This window comes from Cornus florida, unplaced genomic scaffold (assembly GCF_030987335.1).
Source record: "Cornus florida cultivar Cherokee Brave unplaced genomic scaffold, ASM3098733v1 CherokeeBrave_3.0.0_Hap2_Chr07, whole genome shotgun sequence".
In the NCBI taxonomy this organism is placed as follows: domain Eukaryota; kingdom Viridiplantae; phylum Streptophyta; class Magnoliopsida; order Cornales; family Cornaceae; genus Cornus; species Cornus florida.
Genome location: NW_026775577.1, coordinates 7253706 through 7277397, shown reverse-complemented (window position 1 = coordinate 7277397; position 23692 = coordinate 7253706). Strand labels below are relative to the sequence as shown.

Genomic DNA, 23692 nt, shown 5'->3' with positions numbered 1-23692 from the left:
CGGTTCAAGTCTTAACTAATTAAATGTCCATCCATAATTACTGACTTTGAACCATTTATGATTACTAATTTATAACATAGTATTAATTGCTATTACATACATATATAAATATATCTTGTAATCAAGTGGACACAATCAATTCCATAATGAATCGAAAAATAATACATTCCATTCACCAATTGTATAATGCTTTAATAATAATATTCAGATAAGGAATCATGACTTTTACAATCCAAAATAAGAATTTGCTATGTTACGGCACACATATCCCAACAACAGAAATTGAGAATTCTAGAATTCCAGAGTAAAATACAGAAGCTCTGCCAAAGAGTTTCAGTATTTATTTATTTATATAAAAAATATTTATTAATTGATATAAAAAGAGTTTTTATAAATAAAAAAAATTCTATAAAACTCTAAAATCTACCTAATAAAATTTAAATGAACCTATTTAACTATTTATTATTATGAATTTTTTAATAAAAGAAAATCTAACTAGACAGGAATTATTAATAGAAAAAATATTTATTAATTGATATATATAATAAAATAATTTTTCTAAAACTGTACCACAAATTAGCTTTTATTATGAGTTTCTTAATAAAATTAAATCTAATTAGATAAGGATATATTTAGAAAAAATAAAATAATTTCTATAAAACCCTATCTCAAATCACCTATTTTATTTTCAATAAAACTTTATCAAACTAGACAAAGATATATTTAAAGACTTCCTATAAAACTTTAACACAAATTACATATTTATCTATTTATTATGAGTTTTTTAATAAAAATAAATCTAATTAGACAAGTATTCTTAATATCAAAAATTATTTATAAAAAGAGGTTTTAAAAGAGTTTCTATAAAACTCTAACACAAATTACGTATTTATCTATTTATTATGAGTTTTTTTAATAAAAGGAAATCTAATTAGACAAAAAATATTAATATAAAAAATATTTATTAATTGATATAAAAATAGTTTTTAAAAGAGTTTATATTAATAACACAAATTACCAATTTATTTTCTACCAAAATTAGCTTTTATTTTAAGTTTCTTAATAAAATTAAATATAATTAGACAAGAATATATTTAAAGAAAATAAAATAATTTATATAAAACTCTATCACAAATTACTTATTTTATATTCAATAAAACTCTAGACAAAGATATATTTAAAGTATTTTTATAAAACTTTAACACAAATTACCTATTTATCTATTTATTATGAGTTTTTTTTTAATAAAAAACAATCTAACTTAATACAAAAAAAAAAAAAAAAAAAATTATAAAAAGAGATTTTAAAAGATTTTTTATAAAACTCTAACACAAATTACATATTTATCAATTTATTATAAGCTTTTTAATAAAAGGAAATCTAATTACATAAGAATTATTAATATAAAAAATATTTATTAATTGATATAAAAATAGTTTTTAAAAGAGTTTCTATTAATAACACAAATTACCTATTTATTTATTTTTATTATAAGTTTTTTAATAAAATAAAATGTAATTAGACAAGAATTATAAATATAAAAAATATTTAAGTGATTCAGTATTTCAGTATTTATTTATTATTATATAAAATTATTTATTAATTGATATAAAAATACTTTATATAAAATTCTAAAAATTAACTAAGAAAATCAATCACTGTAAAATATTTATTAATTGATATAAAAAGAATAGTTATTTTGTATGGATAATTATCACAATATACAGGCCCGGCCCAGTTATGATTATGTCATTATCAAGAAAGGACATATGTTAACATCTTATTAATCGAAGAAGCCTATAAATAGAAGCATGGAGGAAGGAGGAAGGGGTACAGAAATTGAGAATTTTAGAAATTCAGAATTTCAGATTAAATACAGAGACTCTCTCAAAGAGTTTCAGTATTTATTTATTTATATAAAAAATATATTTATTAATTGATATAAAATAGTTTTTATCTATACTATTATTAAATATGTAAAGTATTTATTTATTTATATAAAAAACTATTTATTAATTAATATGAAAAAAAAAACACTCTATAAAACTCTAAAATCTACCTAGAAAATATAATTAGACAAGAATTATTAATATAAAAATATTTATTAAAATGAGTTTTATATATATTATTATTAGATATGCAAAGAGTTTCAGTATTTAAGTATTTATTTATTTATATAAAAAAATATTTTTTAATTGATATGAAAAGAATTTTTATAAATAAAAAAAAAAAACAAAAAAAACTCTATAAAACATTAAAATCTACATAATAAAATTTAAATTAACCTATTTATCTATTTATTATTATGAATTTTTTAATAAAATAAAATCTATTTAGACATGAATTATTAATATATAAAATATTTATTAATTGATATATAAAATAAAATAATTTTTTAAAACTCTACCTCAAATTAACTTTTATTATGAGTTTCTTAATAAAATTAAATCTAATTAGACACTGATATATATTTAAAGAAAATAAAATAATTTCTACAAAACTCTAACACAAATTACCTATTTTATTTTTAATAAACTCTATCGCACTAGACAAAGATATATTTAAAGAGATTTTATAAAACTATAATACAAATTACCTATTTATTTATCTACTGTGAGTTTTTTAATAAAAGGAAATCTAATTAGACAAGTATCCTTAATATAAAAAATTATTTATTAATTGATAAAAAAAAGGTTTTAAAAGAGTTTCTATAAAATTCTAACACAAATTACATATTTATCTATTTATTATACGTTTTTTAATAAAAGTAAATATAATTAGACAAGAATTATTAAAATGAAAAATATTAATTAATTGATATAAAAAGAGTTTATATTAAATTGTAAAACAAAGTACCTATTTATTATAAGTTTTTTAATAAAATGAAAATCTAATTCGAAAAGAATAGTTAATATAAAAAATATTTTTTAGTTAATATAAAAAATAAAATAATTTTTCTAAAACTCTACCACAAATTACCTTTTATTATGAGTTTTTTTTAATAAAAGCTAATCTAATTAGACAAGAATTATTAAAATATAAAAATATTTATTAATTCATATAAAAAGAGTTTTAAAAATATTTTCTATAAAACTCTAACACGAATTGCCTATTTATCTATTTATTATGCTTTTTCTAATATAAAAAAGTATAATTAAATAATAATATATTTTAAAAAAACATAATTTTCTATCAAAATCTATCACAAATTAGCTAATTCTAAAATCTACCTAATAAAATTCAAATTGACTTATTTATCAATTTATTGTTATGAAGTTTTTAAGAAATAAAATCTAATTAGACAACAATTATTTATATAAAAAATGTTTATTAATTGGTATATAAGTTAAATTAATTTTTTAAAAAATCTACCCCAAATTACCTTTTATTACAAGTTTTTTAATAAAATGAAATTAAATTAGACAAGGATATATTTAAAGAAATTAAAATAATTTCTATAAAATTCTATCACAAATTACCTATTTTTTTTTTTAAACTCTACCACAAATTAGCTATTATTATGAGTATTTCACAAAAAGAAATCTAATTCGACAAATATTATGAATATAGAAAATTATTTATTAATTAATATAAAAAGAGGTTTTCAAAGAGTTTTTATAAAACTCTAACACAAATTACCTATTTATCTGTTTATTATGAGTTTTTTAATAAAAATAAATCTAATTAGACAAGAATTATTAATATAAAAAATATTTATTAATTGATGTAAAATGAGTTTTTAACATAGTTTCTATTGAATTCTTACACAAATTACCTATTTATTTATTATAATTTATTTATTAATTGATATAAAAAGAGTAATTCAGTGTGGCATAACCCCTAATTACAGAAGTTTTGTCAAAGAGTTTCAATATTTATTTGATTATATAAAAAATATTTACTAATTTATATGAAAAGTGTTTTTATAAATAAAAAAAAAAAAATCTATAAAACTCTAAAATTTACCTAATAAAATTCAAATTAACCTATTTATCTATTTATTATTATGAATTTTTTAATAAAAGAAAATCTAAAGTTTGAGTATTTATTTATTTATATAAAAAATATTTATTAATTGATATGAAAAAAGTTTCATTAAAAAAAACTCTATTAAACTCTAAAATCTACCTAATAATATTCAAATTAACCTATTTTTCTATTTATTATTATGAATTTTTAATAAAAGAAAATCTAATTGTCAGAGTAAAATACAGAAGCTCTGCCAAAGTGTTTTAGTATTTATTTATTTATATGAAAATATATTAATTAATTGATATAAAAATAGTTTTTATCTATACTATTTTTAAATGTGCAAAGAGTTTTAGTATTTAAGTATCTATGTAAATAAATAAAAATATTTATTAATTGATATGGAAAGAATTTTTATAAAAAAATAAAAATAAAAAAAAAACTCTATCAGACTCTAAAATCTATCAAATAAAATTTAAATTAACCTATTTATTTATTTATTATTATTAATTTTTTAATAAAAGAAAATCTAATTAGCCATGAATTATTAATATAAAAATATTTATTAATTGATATATAAAATAAAATAATTTTTCTAAAACTCTACCATAAATTAACTTTTATTATGAGTTTCTTAATAAAATTAAATCTAATTAGATAAGGATATATTTAAAGAAAATAAAATAATTTCTATAAAACTTTATCAGAAATTACATATTTTATTTTCAATAAAACTCTATCACGGTAGACAGAGATATAATATTTAAAGAGTTTTTATAAAATTCTAACACAAATTTCTTATTTATATATTTATTAAGAGTTTTTTTAATAAAATGAAATCTAATTAGAGAAGTTTTATTAACATAAAAAAAATTATTAATTAATCTAAAAAGAGTTTCTATAAAACTCTAACACAAATTACTTATTTATTTATTTATTATTAGTTTTTTAATAAAATGAAATCTACTTAGACAAGAATTATTAATATAAAAAATATTTATTAATTGATATAAAAAGAGTTTTTAAAAGAGTTTCTATTAAACTTTAGAACAAATTAAATATTTATTATAAGTTTTTTAATAAAAGAAAATCTAATTAATCTATAATTATTAACGTAAAAAAATATTTTTTAATTGATATAAAAAATAAAATAGTTTTTTATAAAACTCTACCACAAATTACCTTTTATTCTTTAAAAATTACCTAATAAAAAAAATCACAATAAAATATTTATTAATTGGCATGAAAAGAATAGTTATATTTTATGGATTATTATCACAATATAATCGGCCCAATTATAATTATGTCACTATCAGAGGACAGATGTTAGCATCCCATTAATCCAACTAGCCTATAAGTAGAGGTATGGAGGAAGGAAGAAGGGATACAAAAATTGAGAATTCTGGAAATCCATAATTTCAGAGAGAAATTCAGAGGGGCATAAACCCAGAATTTGTTAATTGATATAAAATAGTTTTTATCGGTAAAATACAAAAGCTCCAAAGAGTTTCAGTATTCCAGACCTTATTTATATATGAAAAAAATATTTATTAATTGATATGAAGTTTTATATATATATATATATATATATATATATATATATATATATATATATAAAACTCAAAAAAAATTCTAAAATCTACCTAATAAAATTCAAATTAACCTATTTATCTATTTATTATTATGAATTTTTAAATAAAACAAATTTAATTAGACCATAATTAGTAATATAAAAATATTTATTAATTGATATATAAAATAAAATAATTTTTCTAAAATTCTATCGCAAATTAGCTTTTATTATGAGTTTCTTAATAAAATTAAATCTAATTAAACAAGGATATATTTAAAGAAAATAAAATAATTTCTATTAAACTCTATCACAAATTACATATATATATATATATATATTTTTTTTTTTTTTTTCTCCATAAAATTAAATATAATTAGACATGGAAATATTTAAAAAAAATGAAATAATTTTTATAAAACTTTATCACAAATTACATATTTTTTTCCGATAAAACTATATCATATTAGACAAAGATATATTTAAAGAGTTTATATGAACTCTGACACAAATTACCTATTTATCTATTTATTATGATTTTTTTATTAAAAGAAAATCTAATTAGACAACTAATATTAATATAAAAAATTATTTATTAATTGTTATAAAAAGAGGTTTTAAAAGAGTTTCTATAAAACTCTAACACAAATTACATATTTAACTTTTTATTATGAGTTTTTTAATAAAAGGAAATTTAATTAGACAAGAATTATTAATATAAAAAATATTTATTAATTGATATAAAAAGAGTTTCTATTAAACTCTAACACAAATTACCTATTATTTATTTGTTATAAATATATTTCAAAAAAATAAAATAATTTATATAAAATTTACCACAAATTACCTATTTTATTTCCAATGAAACTCTATCACATTAGATAATGATATATTTAAAGAGTTTTATAAAACTGTAACACAAATTACCAAAACTTTGCCACAAATTAACTATTTTTTTTTTTTTTTCTTTGAAAACTCTATGACATATAACCTTTATTTATCTATTTATTATGAGTTTTCTAATAAAAGGAAATCTAATTAAAGAAGGATATATTTAAAGAAAATAAAACAATTTCTATAACTCTATCACATTAGACAAAAATATATTTAAAGAAAATATATAATAATATAATAATATATATAAATAAAATATAAAAGTTAAAGAATTTGAACATTTAATTTTTAATATAAAAAATATTTATTAATTAATATAAAAAGAGAACTCTATCACATATAAGTATATAATCCTTGTATTTATCTATTTATTATGAATTTTTTAATAAAAAAAATTTAATTTTATTATCCCACATGTATTAAGTAAAAAGGATTACATAGAAGCCTTACACCTTTCTCGACTTTTTGGCTAAGATCAAGTGTAGTACTAGATTTTTTTGGGTTAGTTTTTTAGTTAACATTTTTCGGTATATTTTGTTTCTTTTGAGGTGACAATTATTACAATCTAAAAATTGTTTTGCGTATTTTTTTTTTTTTTGCCTGAAAAAACTGTTTTGCCTATATTTATTTATTTTATTTTATAAAACTATAAACAATTAAAAAATATAAATTATATTAGTTAAAAAACATTCACGTGCCTTATATATATATATATATATATATATATATATATATATATATATTTCTTAGTTATATTGTAGCCATTGAATCATTGTGACAATATAACTAAGAAGTGGGTTATGCAAATCCAACTTCATCTTCACCTTTGAATCACTTCCTCCACAGAGGACAAACTCATGGGGGATGGCAGAGCATTTAACCTTTTATTATTATAACATTTATTAGTCTGAAATCCATCAAGAATCATTGGGTCCAAATAAAATTAATTTGAAATCTCCAAATGAATACGTGAGATTGGTGTATGCGAGTTTTTTGTCAATATATATATATATATATATATATATATATATATATAAGTCTCAAATCTCAATGTCATGTCGAGGGGAATTTAAACATTAATCAAGATACATGTATGAAAAGATGAAAGAAGTATTATACTCTATGCTTCCGTATCATAGACTTAAATATGTGTATGGAGGATACATAAGAAATATGAATTGCACTACAAAAAGCTACTCTTAATTATCTTTTTCATTTGGAGTAAGCACATTTCACGAACTTTTTATTTTAAAAAACATGATTTGGAGCCCTAATTGCTCTTTTTTATTTTAAGTAACATGTTTTGGAGCCCTAATTGCTCCCCTACAGGATTAAATAGGGTTGCTTTACAAATATACATCTACATGATGATTTGCTTCCACTTTCCCCCATTTTTTTTTCCAATTAGAAAATAAGTTACAAATTTCATTAAAATTAATTTTAAATTAGAAAATGAGTTATTTTGGGCCCTCCTATTTTATTTATATATAGATTCTTATCCTTCCAAAATTTTTTTTTTTTTCAATGAAAAATTGGATTATCAGATCTCTTTTAACAAAATGCTCAATGTTAATAATCACTTCAAAAACAATTTGTTGATAAGGGTTGCAATTGAAAGATTCAACTAATGATTGTACCCTAACTTTCTTCCAAATTGTAAAGCAAGAGACAAATTTTATTTAAAAAAAAAATAAAATAAAATAAAAATTTGTTCGCTTAGATAGATGGTATGTATATCATGACCATATCAACATAACAATCCAGTGTATGATTGTTTAAATTGGTCACACACACACACACACACACACACACACATATTAGTAAGAAACGTTTAAAAAATCAAACAAAAACTAATTAAAATGATGAAAAGAGGGAAGAGATAAAGAAAAGTGTAGGGCAATCCCCTCGCTTTGGCTGCAAATCAGAGCAGCAAAGCGTTCATGGAGAGTCCCATATTGTTAATTTGCGCCTATCGCACTAACGTGCGCCACGATTAAAACCTCTCCCGTGGAATACCACGCCACCCCTTCCCTCACGGGGGAAGCGCTCGGCCTTAGGCGCTTTCTTCCTCCGCCGCTCTCTCCTTTCACTTATATAGCAAAACCCTAATCCTATTTTCGTTTTCACCCCCCCTTTTTTCCCAAATTGACTTATGAGTCCCTTTCCTTTTAGTAGTACTATACTACTATTGCTTTTTCCTTATCCTATTGTTTTTCTAATCCTCCTTTTTTTTTTTTTTTTTTTTTTTTTTTTTTTTTTTTTTTTTTAAGGCTATTCTTATATAAATAAGTATGGTTTTCTTAATTCAGATTTCAAAAGTTTTTTTTTTTTTTTTTTAATTAATATGTGAATATTTAAATTTTAGAGTATTAGTTTTGGATATTTTTCAAGAGCTTAAAAGGTTGATTTTTTTTTTTTTTAAATGTTAATTTTGAGATGGTTAAAAGAGTAATGTTACTATGAGGTTTTCCTCATGAGATTTCTTATGAGCTCTTTCTTTTTTTGTCATGATTATGCATAAATATTGAGGCACCAACTCAATTACTTGAAAGAAGACTAAATGACGAATATAGAGTTAAAATGTCATTCAAGAATTCATTAATAACAGATCCCACGAGTCGGTCAAAGTTAATAATATAAGTTAATGACCAGTCTCGTGTGATCTATTGTTAATAAATTTTTGAACAAAATTTTAATTATATAATTCTTATTTAGTCCTCTTTCAAGTGACTGAGTTTGTGCCTCAATATTTGTACATAATCATAATAATAATAATAAAAAGGGAGAGTTCATGAAAAATCTCAGGAGGGAGACCTCATAGTTGCATTAAAATACCCAACTTCTATAATTATAACCAAAATAGGTTTTATGTTTGATCAATTTTTAAAAATTATAACCAAATTATATTTTATGTCTGAACACTTGAAAAAGCTTTTATTTTATTTTATTTTATTTTTTATATTTATATTCTCTTTTGCCCTTTTGTCTTGGCATATAACACACTCGTTCACCATGCACCTATGAAGATTGAACCTTCAACATTTTAATTTGAGTTATACCGCTACATCACAGACATTTGATTTTTTTCATTTTACTTTCAATATTATTATATAAATAAAAAAATCAAAAAATATAACCACACTTGAAAAAAATGCATTGTTAGAATTAACAAATGAAGAAATTTACCAAATACTGGATTGCCCATCTTTTCTGCTCATGGCATAAAGTCCTATACTTTTTCTCCAAAACCAAATTTGAGAATTACAATTGCTTCAAGCAAGTCTGGTCCAATCTTTTCTCTCTCTGCAAATGGCTTCCTCTCAGTTGCTCTCAGGAGAGCCCCTGCTTAGACTCTGTTGCCTTTCCCGGTAGCCGTTCCATTCTGAACACACACACTCTCTCTCTATATATACACACACACACTAGCACACATTTACAACTATACATATATTACATACATATTCATGTCTATAAAGTCTTTGAATATCATATTCTTTTGTTCCTTTGCAAGTTTGCTGTTGCACCTGAATTCGAATAGTTCTTGAACACCAAGAACCCATGCTTTGTTGAAGGGATGGAAATGGTCTCAGAAATGAAGATGATAACTCAAAAAAACAAAAAAAAAAAAAAGCCGAAAAGAGCGGCATTTGAGGTCCTTTGCAAGAATCAAGAGAATTTTGGTTGTGAAGATTTAAGCTCAAAGTAACAGATTATATAACAGTAAAGAATTTTGATGTTCAAATGAATAGTATATCGAGATGGATGGACATTTTGTTTGTGCTGGTTCATGAGAGAATTTTCTTTTCCTATCATTCGTATACAGCTATAATTACAGCGAATTAAAATGTGTACATAATGAACATATGATCTTCCCACACACTCGACTGTCGATAACTTTTGAATGCCCAGACCTGCAGCACACCACCACCCAAATCAAGCTTTATCAACCGTCACGAGTGTGGGTATTTGGCCATGATCAACAAAATCAATCTTGTTCAGTCTCACACAGCTCAGTACTTTTTCTGGCAGTTCTTCTTGTTTTTGCGCCTGTTTGAAGTAAGATAGTGTTAGTTTTAAACACAATAAAAAAACGTTTGCGATGTCAGAACAAGACCATTTTTCTCTTATTTTTTATGTCAAATTATCAACTACATAATACAACACTACAAAACTAGGGAAATTCAATGAAACGGTGACACAATGTCATTTTGGTAATATATATTATATAGAGAAATTCAATCAAAACTAGGGAAATTCTATAACAGTTTGGAGCTTGTTGTCACCATTGTGACTCACTGACTCCTACATGGATATAGGCAACCTCCTCCCTAATGGAGGGTTCGGGTTAGGATGAATTACAACACTCAATACTTCCTTATTAATTTATTATTTATAGTCTTTTCTATTATTGAAATAAAAACATGTAAGGCATAAGAGAAGAAAAATAGTATGGATGTAGAATTTTTAAACAAAAAAAGTATTATACCCAAACATATAATTTTTCTACTTTCATTTTTAGAAAAAGTGAATTATATCTGTACTTTTACAAACACGTATGTTATGACAAACGCAACAAACCTAAATTGAATCAAAAATCACGAAAAAAAAGTAAACACGCCACACAAATAACATAAAGATTTATACGTGGTTCGGCAACAGCCTACGTTTACGGTTGTGATCCAGCGGAAGTTTTCACTGTGTAAAATCGGAGATTACAAGTTTTCAGCCCCTCACTTTGTTTCTGTACAAATTTCATAGTCTCTCTCATGCTCCACTCCAAATCCTAAGAGCCCTTATATATCGGGCTACAAGAGAATAATTAAGGTCCACGAACCCCCAAAGCTTTGGTGGGCTTGGGCCTACACAAAGCTCATCCAATGGGTCGTTGGGTCATAAGCAGGTCACAAGACGACCTGGCACCAAATTTGGGCCACAATATCACAACGTGTTTTCTCACCGTATTTTACTAATTATGGCTCGCTAATTCTCTTTACTTTCTCTCACAAGCCAATTAAATCTTGCATAAAAACACGTGTTGGTCACCAATGCAAGGTTTGAAGTGAGAGAGCAAAAAGAGAATGAATGAGTGGGCAAACATGTTTGAATAACAAGATTTAATTTGGCTTGTGACACGCAAAATGGCATGCTGTCACGGTTGCATTCCATATTTAGTCAAAAGAAAACTCAAGTATGATGGGGAGCCCTGCAAGATCGTGTGAAGTCTTGTCGATGTAGCAGTCATAGCATTAGAAAGTAGTAACCAACATTAACTGGGCGCTCACATACAAATGCAAAACTTAAATAACATAAATAATTATGCAAATGCTCAGAAAAATAAAATTAAAAAGGATGTATTCCGGTTGAAATTTGATGAACTCGATCAAGAAGGGCCCAAGCACATATAGCCCACTTATGTTTTGAGAAGTTTATTATAATTAAATAATCAGTTTCTTTATTTCAATAGGCTCCATTAAATCAAGACCAGAATGCTCAACAATAGTGGAGGTAACAAGATAAAAAATAATACCTGAATTGTTAAACCCAAATCCAGTATTCCATTTCTCAGACGTTCTCGGAATGCGTCAAGTCCCTTCCTTGCTATGTAGCTGAAGCGATGAATGTCGAGGTCAACCTCAAAGTAATTGGGTCCCTGCATCAAACAAGAAAGCAAAAAATCAACACATCCTATCCTTCAATGGCAAGTCACACTATCTAACGTCTCGTAGAAATGTTCCACACTTCAAATGAGAAGAAAAAAGTCAGGCAGCCGATTGGCTTACAAACACGTCTTGACAAGGTCAGCAAATGATCACTGACTTCCAAAATTAGCTGTGTTACTTGCTACATTACGCTAAGTTCAACTTCATAGAAGAAGTACTAATCAACACAGTCGTGGAAAGACCACATCACCACATGATTGTGTTTTTTATCCAACAAGTGCCATAGAATTTATACCAAACTGGATTAGTATGGAATAAAAGCAATAAAAGCCATAGCATTCGACTGAATGGACCTAGATACCTTATTACTCCCATCTTTTTCTTGCGGCTCAGAAAAAAACCTTCCTCATTGTATTTATAAGGTTGCAGCATTGCATTAAGTGGATGAGTAATTTTGAAAGAAAAAAAAAAAATCTGTATACTTCGCCTTTGTGTGTAGGCCTTGTAAATGTCACCCCTAAGAAAATCAAAAGGATATAATCTCCTTTAAGAAGAATACAACAGACCAAAAAAATATTCTGTACTCCACCTCTCCATAATAATTCAGTATTTTAAAGTTCTACATCACACTTCTGTTTTTCCCAACAAATTTGGTATCCGAGTTTCAGGTGATGACAAAATATGGGCATGACAAAAAAAACAGCTGGTAAATTGGCTTGCGAAACAGACGATTGAAAGAAGATAAAGGGAAGAGGTGAAAATTTTAAAAATTTCCAAAATGGATAGCTAGCAATCACCACGTCAAAGGAGTAGAAAGAAAAAAATGAAGCAAAATGGATGAAGAAGTGGTTTATGTTTATATATATATATGCATATTGGAGTTTTAGAATCCATTAAATTGAGATTTGAGTTATGGGATGATATTGTCAAGGAGTCTATATTTGGAATTATAAAGAGGAAAAGGAATTAAGAAAATAAGGAAGTATAAGCAATTAAAGTTTTAAAGAACGTTGCGGATCAAGAAGTTTGGAAATATTGTCCAACTTAGGTGTGAAAAACCTTAATTTATTTCTACAATGAAAGATAGTATTTAACAATTTGAATATTGGAATTCAAAATTATGATAAAGATGAATATAAGCAAAAATAAGAATAGAATAAACACAAAGAAAAATCAAATAATGAAATAAAGGCAAAATTTGAGAAAGAATAACTGGAAGGGAAAAAATAAAATGAAAGTGGTTGAAAATGAAAGTTTTGATAAAAGCAAGAAACCAAAGTCATCGAGTACAAGAAATTCAATTTTGGAAGAAGTTGGTGAGAAGCAACTTCAAATTATTAAGAAATTTTTTATTTTTTACAGGATTATTAAGTATCAAATAAGTACCACATTGGTACATTAACTTGATTGGATTTTACAAATATATATTCAGGTGCAGAATTTTTTATAATTGATAAAGGCAGGTTCGAATGGGAAGCCCATCCACTAGAGCTAGTGATAATTAAATTTCAAGAAAAATGCAAAATCCAAGAAATGTGAAGATTGACATCAAGTTTGACCAACAAAGGAATTCACAATCATTAACAAGGCCGCAAGGATCAATGAAGGTGACAGTAGGAATTTCCGCAATTGAGAGATTTTGAGAATTTAATGCGTGAAAAATTTCATTAACATGGAGAAACAACTTGCCACCAGAGAGTTCTTTGTCAAGATTTTCGAATTTAAGGAGAAAATTGGAGGTCCTTTGTCAAGATTTTCAAAGTTAAGGACAATGTTGGATAAGTAATCTCGGAAATATATTTGGACTCTATAGTTCTAAAGAAAGTTTTATAGTTGAATGAGAAATAAACCAACATAGCCAATTAACAAGATGGTGCCCTTGAGACCCTCACTGTGGTAAAAGCAAGATGAATCTGAAACAGTTTTCTTTATCCATGGGCAATAAGTTTCGATGTATTGGGTGTATCCATATTTATAGAAGCTTTAGTTTCTGTGCTCGTCTTAATTGATAGTATCAACACGAAAATAATGAATGTAAAATGCATATCTGTCTCCAAGATCTAACATAAGTTCAACGATATCATAAGAAAGTACAAGTGAGGACATGATACTTCACCTGATAAAAATTGTGTTGCGGACGTGAAAGGACTGGCTTTTCATTATAAGAATGCAAAAGCTTCCTTTCAGTAGAACTTGAAACAAGCTCATCCGGATTAACCACCCCAACCATGATCTTTAGCCTTTCTCTGAAAGGAATTGAGGATTCTTTTGCGAACCCTTTAACCTTTTCCATATCATCATCAACCAGTTTCTGTAGCCAAAAATAAAAAATAAATAAAAAATAAAAAATTAACGAGCTGAAATATAATACTAACTGGAAACGAGTGATTGCATTAATTGTAAGCACACAAATGGAGACAAAATGAAATTTAGGAACAGTTGCTTAGATTATGAATTCACTTGCAAACAGTGTCAAAGCATGATAACAGTAACCACCGAGTTTCCCAAGGTAATTTGGTCAGTAACTAATATTCAACTTGTTCACTTTCAATTCTCACAGTTCTGTTTCAGTATAAGGAAATAGCAAGTAAACTACCATATACCAGAAGCCAAGGGAATGTGCGCATATACTATAATGTGCTATCTCAACTCATTGAGATTTATACAAGAGACTTTTTTCCCTTTGATCCACGCTATAATCAGATTCCAAGGTAGTGTTGACAACCATCTACTCTAAAAGCTTTAGCTATTAGAGAGGGTGTAACTTTAATATTTAAATCCTAACACGCCCCTGGCCTTCTTTTTATACAAGAGACTTTCTTCCTTTGATCCACTCCACGCTATAATCAGATTCCAAAGTAGTTTAACTGTTAACAACCATCTACTCTAAAAGTTTAAGTCATAAGACAGGGTGTAACTTTACTATTTAAATCCTAACACACCCCCTCACGTGTGGCCTTCTTTTTGGTCCAACACGTATAATTGGGTGACGGTGAGCTTTGAACTTGAGAACTTTTGGCTCTGATACCATGTTAACTACCATCTACTCCAAAAGCTTAAGCTATTAGAGAAGGTGTAACTTAAATATTTAAATCCTTCACCAAGTAGGAAGCAGGAAACGCAACAATCTAGCATTAAAATAGAAATTGAAATCCCTCTCCTTAGTATGTCTTGAACAACAAGTTTTATATGTTTAAGAATGCAACAACTTTACAGATATACTGACATAACAAAACAACAAATCTTCTCTTAACAAGGGCCATGAACAGATGCATATGCATATCTTAACAACTAAAAAGGATCCTAATGTACAGGGAGCTAGGACCCTTGACTTGCAACTTAGATCGAACAGGTTACACTGATTGTACTAGTAACTGTCAGTTTGCCCCAAAACCAGTGTTCTCCTGGAGAGTGCTCTCCGAAGGCACAAAAATTGCTTATATTAAATTCCATAGAGGACATAGACGTTTAAGGAAATAGTCAGCACTAGATGATATTGATAAGTAATTATAGGTAGATTGCTTTACTTATGATTCAACAATTTATATGCAAAAGGGATGGAGACCCAAATGTTCTGCACACTCTCAAGGAAAGGTCAACATGGGACGAGCACATAATTGGTGAAGTTGTTGAAGCCCAGTACAACATGATATTCAACATGGAAGAAAAGAAGGCTGTCATTGACCATTAACAGGAACATGGTGGACCAAAATTAGTATTTTGATTAACAGATATCAGAAGGATTTCTGCAAAGGATGAAAACAAAACTTAATTGATTGAATCCTGACAAACCCAATTAAGATAACCACATAGATAGCTTCCAATCATGACAAAACCAGATCTCATCCATTCCAAGTTCCAATTGGGGGAATCTGTCAAGTTGAATTAGCAAAGAACATGGAGGTACACAAAAAAATCCTAGTTCCAATTGCAATTACTTTCGCTCTGCATCAAACGGTTATAGGTCTCCCCAATCTCAAACCAAAGGAAAAAGTACCTATTGTAGGCAAAATTTAGAAATTGAGTAGGAGCAACTTCCATATATATAGAAAGGCTCTACAAAGTTTTGCCTGGTGGAAGCTTCATCTGAATCCAAACAAATTAGAGCAAGGTTTCCTAAAATGATTTTTTGATGTATTGTCTAGACAAAAAGGAAACTTTTGAGAGAAAGACTAATAAAAAACTACAGTTATCTTCACAAAAGTGTGAACAGCAGTTGTGGATGATGAGGCCTTGTAAAAACTATTTAACTTAAAAGAATATTATAGCATGCAATGAAAAGAACTTTTTATCCTCAAAAGGAAAATATTAACAGAGCAAGTCTAAACAAAATACATTGGGCTTCTAGTTTGGCGAGAAACAATTAAAAATAAAATTACCATGATGCTCTCCTTAAATTGGGGAGAAATGTCCTTCTCAAAGCTCTCAGAAAGTTTGAAATATAGCACAAGGCTCAAGCCCTCCCCATCGCTATCACCAAGGAACATTGGAGCTGGATAGGTTGGCAACTGCTCAAAAGTGCATAACAATAAACAATAAGAAACTGCTGAAAGCCACTGCTCTTCACTCATTTTGATGAAGTTGCCTTTTGGTATCCACTTCCACACACAAAATAACAAATGCAAAGAGAAAATATTCAGAGATTAAGAGAAGTAGAAAAAACACCTGGATATTAACAATGAGTAGTGGAGGCACCTTCCCTTCTCCTTTAACATTAGGAAGCTCAAGGTGTTGGGCAATGTGATTAACCTTTCTTGGGCACACAAAAAGATCAACCCCTATTGGAGTATATGGACTGTAATTTGGTGCAGGGGATTTATGCTTATCTCTGCATGTTGAATTTTCAGACAATTAAATACCATAGCAAACATATGTATAACAACTGGTTGTAGATGTCTACATATCTAGTCTATGATTGACAAATGGAAGTTAATAGCATACTTAAAATAGTTATCACCACGGAGCTTAAAGTGCGAGGGTTCAATCTCAAGCCAACATCTTGTAGTTGGCTTCCCTTCTGTACAACACGGAATCAGAAGTCCTGCTCTGGGACGATATAGGAATTTTTTTGATGCACCTGCACAAATATTTATATGTTTAATGGTAAATAAAATGACACTGTTATGCAAAAGTAATATTCTAGAGTTGAACATTGAGCTAAGCGAAATATAAATTGTTTAACTGAAAAGCAGGTAGTGAGCTTGTGGATTTATAAATTATAGAAATAAATATGCAAAACAGGATATAATTATTGCATCTCCCGCAATATTTCATGCAAGCTACTAGGAAATTAAGTTGAAAAATAGAGACAATAGAGAGTAATATGCTCAAAATATAGCAATCCTCAAAAACATGGACTCCATACCAAGAAAGTAATAATTAAGGAAAAGAGAATCAGCAGTGCACTTACAGAACTCATTGGTCTCTTCACCTTCAACAGATGTCCTCTTTAACGAAAGTCTGATAACTGCAGTTTTCTTTTTTTGAGATTGTGCACCTGAATTTGATGCATTAACAATCTTGTCATTGAAACTTAATGAAGGAACCAATCGGGGTAAGCCAGACTTCAAAATTTTCTCTTGAGCTTTCTCTTCAAAATCAAATCCATCCTCTTTTACATAGTTTTTCTTCCTCTTGGTGCAAAATTCTTCTTCCTTACCCAAGCATGAAAGTTCATAGCCCTGCGCACTTATAAGTGAAAATCCATTTGATTCCTTGAACCCATCTTTGCTCAAAAACTTGTCTGTTTTACCAGCATCTATTTTCAGATATCTTTCATGGTATTCTTTGTACATACACTTGTTCTCCAGAATGCTGCTTGAAAGGCTAGGAAAACAATCTGGAGGAAAAAAAAATACGTATACAAATACGAACATATATTAGTTCGGATATTGTACGAGAGTTAGCAGCAAAGTTACTGGTCAGTTTACCAGCATAAAAGCAAGCAGTCAAGCATACACATGAAGACCCAAAATACAATAGACCCTAGTAAAATATTTAGGAATTCTGTAAATACAAACATCTCTATAACCATAAGCATTTGATACCCTTGGGCTCTGCAAATTCAATAAATTTAGAACATAAAGAATCGAAGAATACTAGCAGAAGATATCTCCTAGACTAGTTTGTACCCTGAAGCTAAACAACCTGAAGGTGACTGACATTTGATCCATTATATCAGCTACTATCTCAGTGGCATTGACATACCGGTTTTCACTTTTGCATAGGAAGTAACATTTATTCAACTAATTAGTCAAAAAGAGATTAATGTTCATTACCTCCATGCACACTACTGAACTCATCATCTGAGTCAGACTCCAAAATACTGACTGAGTCAAACCATGCTTCCTCTTCGCAAAATACTGCAAACACACGAATATGTCATTTTAAAGTCATTAAGCTATCTCTTTTAATAAACTTTTCACAAAAAACACCATGAAAAATTTCTTCAGGTGGATAACAACTGGTATACCAATTCATACGCCTAAGCAAACAACAAGACCACCAACACATGAAAGAAGAAACAAAGATGAAAGATTTTAAATTTCATATTAAATTGCATAGGTCGCTAGACCCTTCTCTTAAATCATAGAAACAACAAACCATGAAGAAATATTTAACTCCAAAATGGAATAGAAATAAAATTGATAAAGGTAAAATATATATATATATATATATATATATATATATATATATATAAACTATTGATTAAATCTAACAGCCCCCAAGTAGGATTTGGAGATTTAAGGTTTACAAAGGTTTAGGCATATTCTAACAAATATATTAATAACAAATACAAAATTAAGGACATGATCAAGGACCCGTGCAGAATCTAAATCCACTAGCTCAATATTTTTCAAATATGAAGATACTCACACCATTCATGATGTGAGATTTTTTGGCTTGTGCAATAAGACATTTAATGATAAATGTATATAGCTACTAGTCACCTAATGTAAAGTTTGGAAACTTAACTGAATATGTAAAGTGGGGAGAAAAATGTATAATCAACCGTTTCAGTACTATTTCAATTTGGCTCACCATTCAAATAATTAGATCAGGAAAGTTGGACCGTAGAATTTCTAAGCTACTTTACAATTTCAAACTTCCCACAGTAGGCGTATGTTTTGCAATAAGAAAGTTTGTATTTAGGTCATATTCATTTCCTCTCAGAAAATCACAAATTAAAACATGATCCATCCAAATCCGTCAGGCAGAAAGAATAGTCTGCAAAGGACAGTGTAGTATTAGTTTTCCTTTCATTTGTCTAAAAACTAAAACCTTCCATTTTGAGACCCAAAATAGTGAATTACTAAAGTGATCCTCCTATCAGGTATAACTATAGAACTTCCATCACTCTTCAGAAAAATATTTACTAAAGGTAATTAAACTTTTAAAGCAAACATGAGTATATACCATTAGCATCAATTTCACTATGGTGCCATTCCAACTGGGTGAGATGGAATGTTGAATTAGAAACATCAGATCTTTTGCAGGTGGTTGTCGTATGAAGAAACTCACTAACAGCAAAATCAGTTACACGAGTTTCAGCATCGCTATTCTTTTTCCTGGCTCCATGATGGACAAAATTGGAAAGCTTGCCATGGTATTTGCGAAACCGAACATGGTATTTCCTCCGCAATTTAATTGGTTTAGATGGTGTTGATGTACAAGCACCCATGATGATAGTTTCTAAAAATCTCAAAAATGACAAATATTGCCTTCATAGAAGATGCCAACTTCACTGTTACATACACAAAAAGGAAAATGAGGAACCTGACACAGAAGATATCAGAGGGCATCCAAAAGAATTCAAAATAAATAAATTTTCATTCACAAAGTGCATAACAACAGCACTAGCAATTCCTTCATTTCTTAAGGCAAGTACAATTATTACCGAGCTAAGATGTATACTCAATTAGCCAATAAATGATTGGTATTAGTAATTCATGACTTTAAAGGAAAAATATCAATGTGCAGCATTCAATTATCAGTGCAGTAATTTGACATAGAATAGATTTTTGGACAGTTACATCCCACATGATCATAATGTCCTGCTTCTATATCTTCTCAAACCATATTTCAATAATTGACCGCCCAGATGCACATATTACTAACCAAACAGTTCCAGAAGGAAATATATAACTTGATCTCATCAGTTTAGATTAGCTCCATAAACAGATACTTCCAGAATGCAGAAGACTTAACTTTTGCTATTTTGAAGGGCTACAGCTAAAGTCCTCAGCAAATCATTGCCAGTCAGGAACATAAGTAGATAAGTGTTATTTGCAGTTTCACACTCCAGACTCCACGTATCTACTCTTCATTCCACTTGATTTTTTTATATAAATGAAATGGCATAGTTCCCTCAATATTGGAGTGTAAGAGCACTTTTGGGCATAATTATGGAGTGTGAGAGTGTTGTTGACGGAAAATTTTCCCTTTAAAAAAACAAAAAAGAAGTGGAGTATGATAACACAACAGTGGGATGTGAATACTATTTAGCCTTTCTATAACCACCTTATGAAAAATAAATAAATAGAAATTATAAGGTTGCAGGCAGAATCAACAGTTAAAGGACCTAAAGTACCCAAAAAAAAAATATGGCAGGTAAAAATATTCTAGATGTAAGTTCTTATCTCCCTAGAAGGAAAATTAAACTATTCTGCATGTAAAGTTTGTTTAAACAGTGTATGAACATATCAATGTGAAGCAGGTTGCTGCAACTTAGCACATTCTCTAAATTCTCACGTTGTACCTCGTCATCATCTCTTTAGTATGTCCACAGCTGGATCAAATTGATAAACACTATCTCAGTCCTAACAACCTTGAGAAGAAGCTGTGATATACTGAAGTTAAGACCATATCGTTCAGGATCATATAGCCCCGAGAACTAATGGAAGGAAGAGTCAGCTGTCAGAAGTAGTAGTGAAAGTACTATTGTAGTAAGGTGTCCAAGAATTTAGGAGATGTACAGTGGAAATATTTGGCCATCCCATGGAAATGAAAGGAACTTTTCACATCATTTGGAGACCACTAATATAATAAATTTATTTTTATAGATTGTGGGGTTTGAATCCTGGCTCTGCCTCATGGTGGTCCCACCTCATACTATTATAAATAGATCCATAACCACACATGACAGTAAAATGAAACTTCACTTCATTAAAATCCCAAAATAATTCTGTAAAGCAAAGAATATAGAACTATCAATTGCTAGAACAAATGGTATGGTACTATTTAAATGCTTCCACCAATGGTCCAAGATACATCTCCATAAAAACGCCTTAATGCATCCGATTCAACCACAAAATAACATTTAACTTTGAAATCTAAATTCTTTTTTTATAGACAATCCACTCCATAGTGATCCCCAGTTATGACTAGGCCAAGGCATCAATTTTAAATGTGAGTGTTTACTGAACTGATAAAATACGAATCGATCAGCTATCTATATACAAAGTAGTCACATAAACAGATAGTATATACTGAAAAGATTAAAATAAATAAATAAATAATAATATTTGTTCTTACTTTCATTGTGTTGGCGTAATTCATATTTGGCAACAATTTTATACACAAGGTCTCCTATGATTCCTGCTTCATGAATCTTTGATATCCAAAACGCAACATATGTCATACATTCATAGGAATGAACGAGGTGCATACACGGGGGAAGAGAAAGACAGACAGGGAGAGAGTACACTTGCGTTGGTGAAGATATTCTTTTAAGTGCAATTACTAACCTGAAGTGTCCACTGATAAGGTTCAAGCAAAGAATAACAAGCAGAATGTAAAAAGGAGCCAAAATCATTAATCCATATGGATTGAAAATTGATTTGCAATAAAAATGAAAACAACTCCACTGATTTACAGCAATATCTCCCCAGCAAATACAAATTTTCCCTATCACAAATTCACAATGTAAGAGGAATTACTCAACTCTCTCAAAAATGCATGAGTCTTAGTGACATAACATCATTTTGTTAGAAACTCGAGCAAATATCATCATTTCAATGCATATCCTATATCTCAACTGCAATCATAAAGAAAATACCTCAGCAAAGAGCAATCACCTTAAAGTAATCCGATCAATTAGAGCATTTATGAAGAGAGCGCACGAAAATCAGATCCTACATGAAAAATTTTTAGTCAGACGTTTGCAAACTTGCACATGTCACTTCATGAGAAACCTGCATAAAATAGAATAAATATAACATATATGTAAAATAAAATCAATGGAGATTCAAATTCACAATTTATACGGTCCCTTGATGAATCTAACTAGGAGCTAAAAATTAATTTTGTAATAATTATCATGAACAAAGTAATTATCAAAAGAATGTACTTGTAAACTAATATCAAACAAATTTTCAACTTCTCCATAATAAGTTAAAGAACTAGAACCAAAAAAGTTTGAACCTTGAGGGAAAAAACATGAAATTATAAATTCAGAATCCAACATGTGGTGCAACTTTTTACATTCCTTTTTAAAACAATAGAGAAAGTTAGAGGGAGAAGTATGGGGAGGGGATAAGTGAACATGAACAAAAAGTGCCCACCTTCAAACAAAAAATTAAATACCAAACATGAGATTTGAAAAATTAGATAATGCAGCAATTGTCGACATAGCAAGAACAGAGCAAAAAAAAAAAAAAAAATGTTAAGTACATACACATAAATGCATATATAAACAAAGAAAAATAAAATAAACAATAATTTTTGTTTCAGAAATTAAAAAAGTAGTTCTTATCAAGAAAAATATTCTAATAATATGACATAAAAAAAATGAAATCTGAAAAAATATTAACTGCAGAGCAGACGTGAATTAAACAGATAACAGACACCTTAGACGAAATTTGAAATCTTATTCAGATTTTTTTAAATTAAAAAGAAAAATAAAAACAACAAAACAGATAAACAAATCTATCATATATCAGAAAGAAAAAAAAAAAAAAAACGCACAAAATTGATAGCGATCAAATATTAATGAGAAGAGAAGAGAGAGTGTGTGTGAGAAATGCAATTGAAACGAGAAAACAATTATGACATTGAAGATGATCATTCATAAACATTATGCAGTAGAACCATAAACATAAATATGCATGAATTCATTATACATACATACCCAAATATATATGTATATTGAGAGAGATAGGGACCTGAGTTAGAAGAAAATCACGGTCTCCCTCTCTCTACAACTGCAACGACAAGGGTAAGCGCGCAGAGAGAGAGGGGGATGGGGCCCGACGGGGTGTCGGATCCGAATGCGGGCGGTTCCGAACCTTGTCCTTTTCGATTCCTCGAGCTGCTGATATATATAAATATATATGTATATATATATAAGAAGAAGACGAAGAGCAAGGACAGGGACAGAGACGTCGCCTGAGTTTTTGTGTTTGTACTGTTTTATGGGCTTTTTATGAATCACACAGCTTATCGTGTAATTTGTTTCGATTGCATTCTGATTCATTCAATTCTATTTTTGTCTCTGATTTCGCTGGCGCAGAGAGACAATGGGCCTCTCTCTCTCTCTCTCCCTCTCTCTCTGTGTGTCTGTCTTTCTCACATTGTTGTGCAGTTCCACGTCATCATCTCT

At 28.2% G+C, this 23692-nt stretch overlaps 1 protein-coding gene across 4 annotated transcripts; it reads right to left on the bottom strand.

Moving 5' to 3' along the window:
* Positions 1 to 10101: 10101 nt before the first annotated feature.
* On the bottom strand, positions 10102 to 23634 carry LOC132315945 (uncharacterized). 4 transcript variants are annotated; one of them, XM_059814404.1, is made up of 11 exons: positions 23256 to 23634; positions 22151 to 22286; positions 19510 to 19837; positions 18372 to 18455; positions 17504 to 17932; positions 17035 to 17170; positions 16759 to 16921; positions 16473 to 16601; positions 14210 to 14404; positions 11961 to 12083; positions 10102 to 10480 (listed from the first exon to the last, which is right to left on the bottom strand). In XM_059814404.1, the coding sequence occupies exons 3-11, from the start codon at positions 19772 to 19774 to the stop codon at positions 10367 to 10369; spliced, it is 1638 nt and encodes a 545-aa protein (XP_059670387.1). In that variant the 5' UTR covers positions 19775 to 19837; positions 22151 to 22286; positions 23256 to 23634; the 3' UTR covers positions 10102 to 10366. The 4 variants fall into 4 exon arrangements, with proteins under 4 accessions (XP_059670387.1, XP_059670385.1, XP_059670384.1 ...); XM_059814402.1 differs by having other exon boundaries at positions 22170 to 22286; XM_059814401.1 differs by having other exon boundaries at positions 22151 to 22226.
* Between the last annotated feature and the right edge of the window lie 58 nt (positions 23635 to 23692).

Bases quoted from the DNA above. Each gene is read 5' to 3' on its own strand.
- LOC132315945 (XM_059814404.1), bottom strand. From the start codon at position 19,774: ATGGGTGCTTGTACATCAACACCATCTAAACCAATTAAATTGCGGAGG. The intron at 17,171-17,503 runs GTAAGTGCACTG...ATATTTGTGCAG, and splicing joins TGAAGAGACCAATGAGTTCT to GTGCATCAAAAAAATTCCTA. The intron at 14,405-16,472 runs GTAATTTTATTT...TTTTGGCTACAG, and splicing joins AATTTAAGGAGAGCATCATG to AAACTGGTTGATGATGATAT.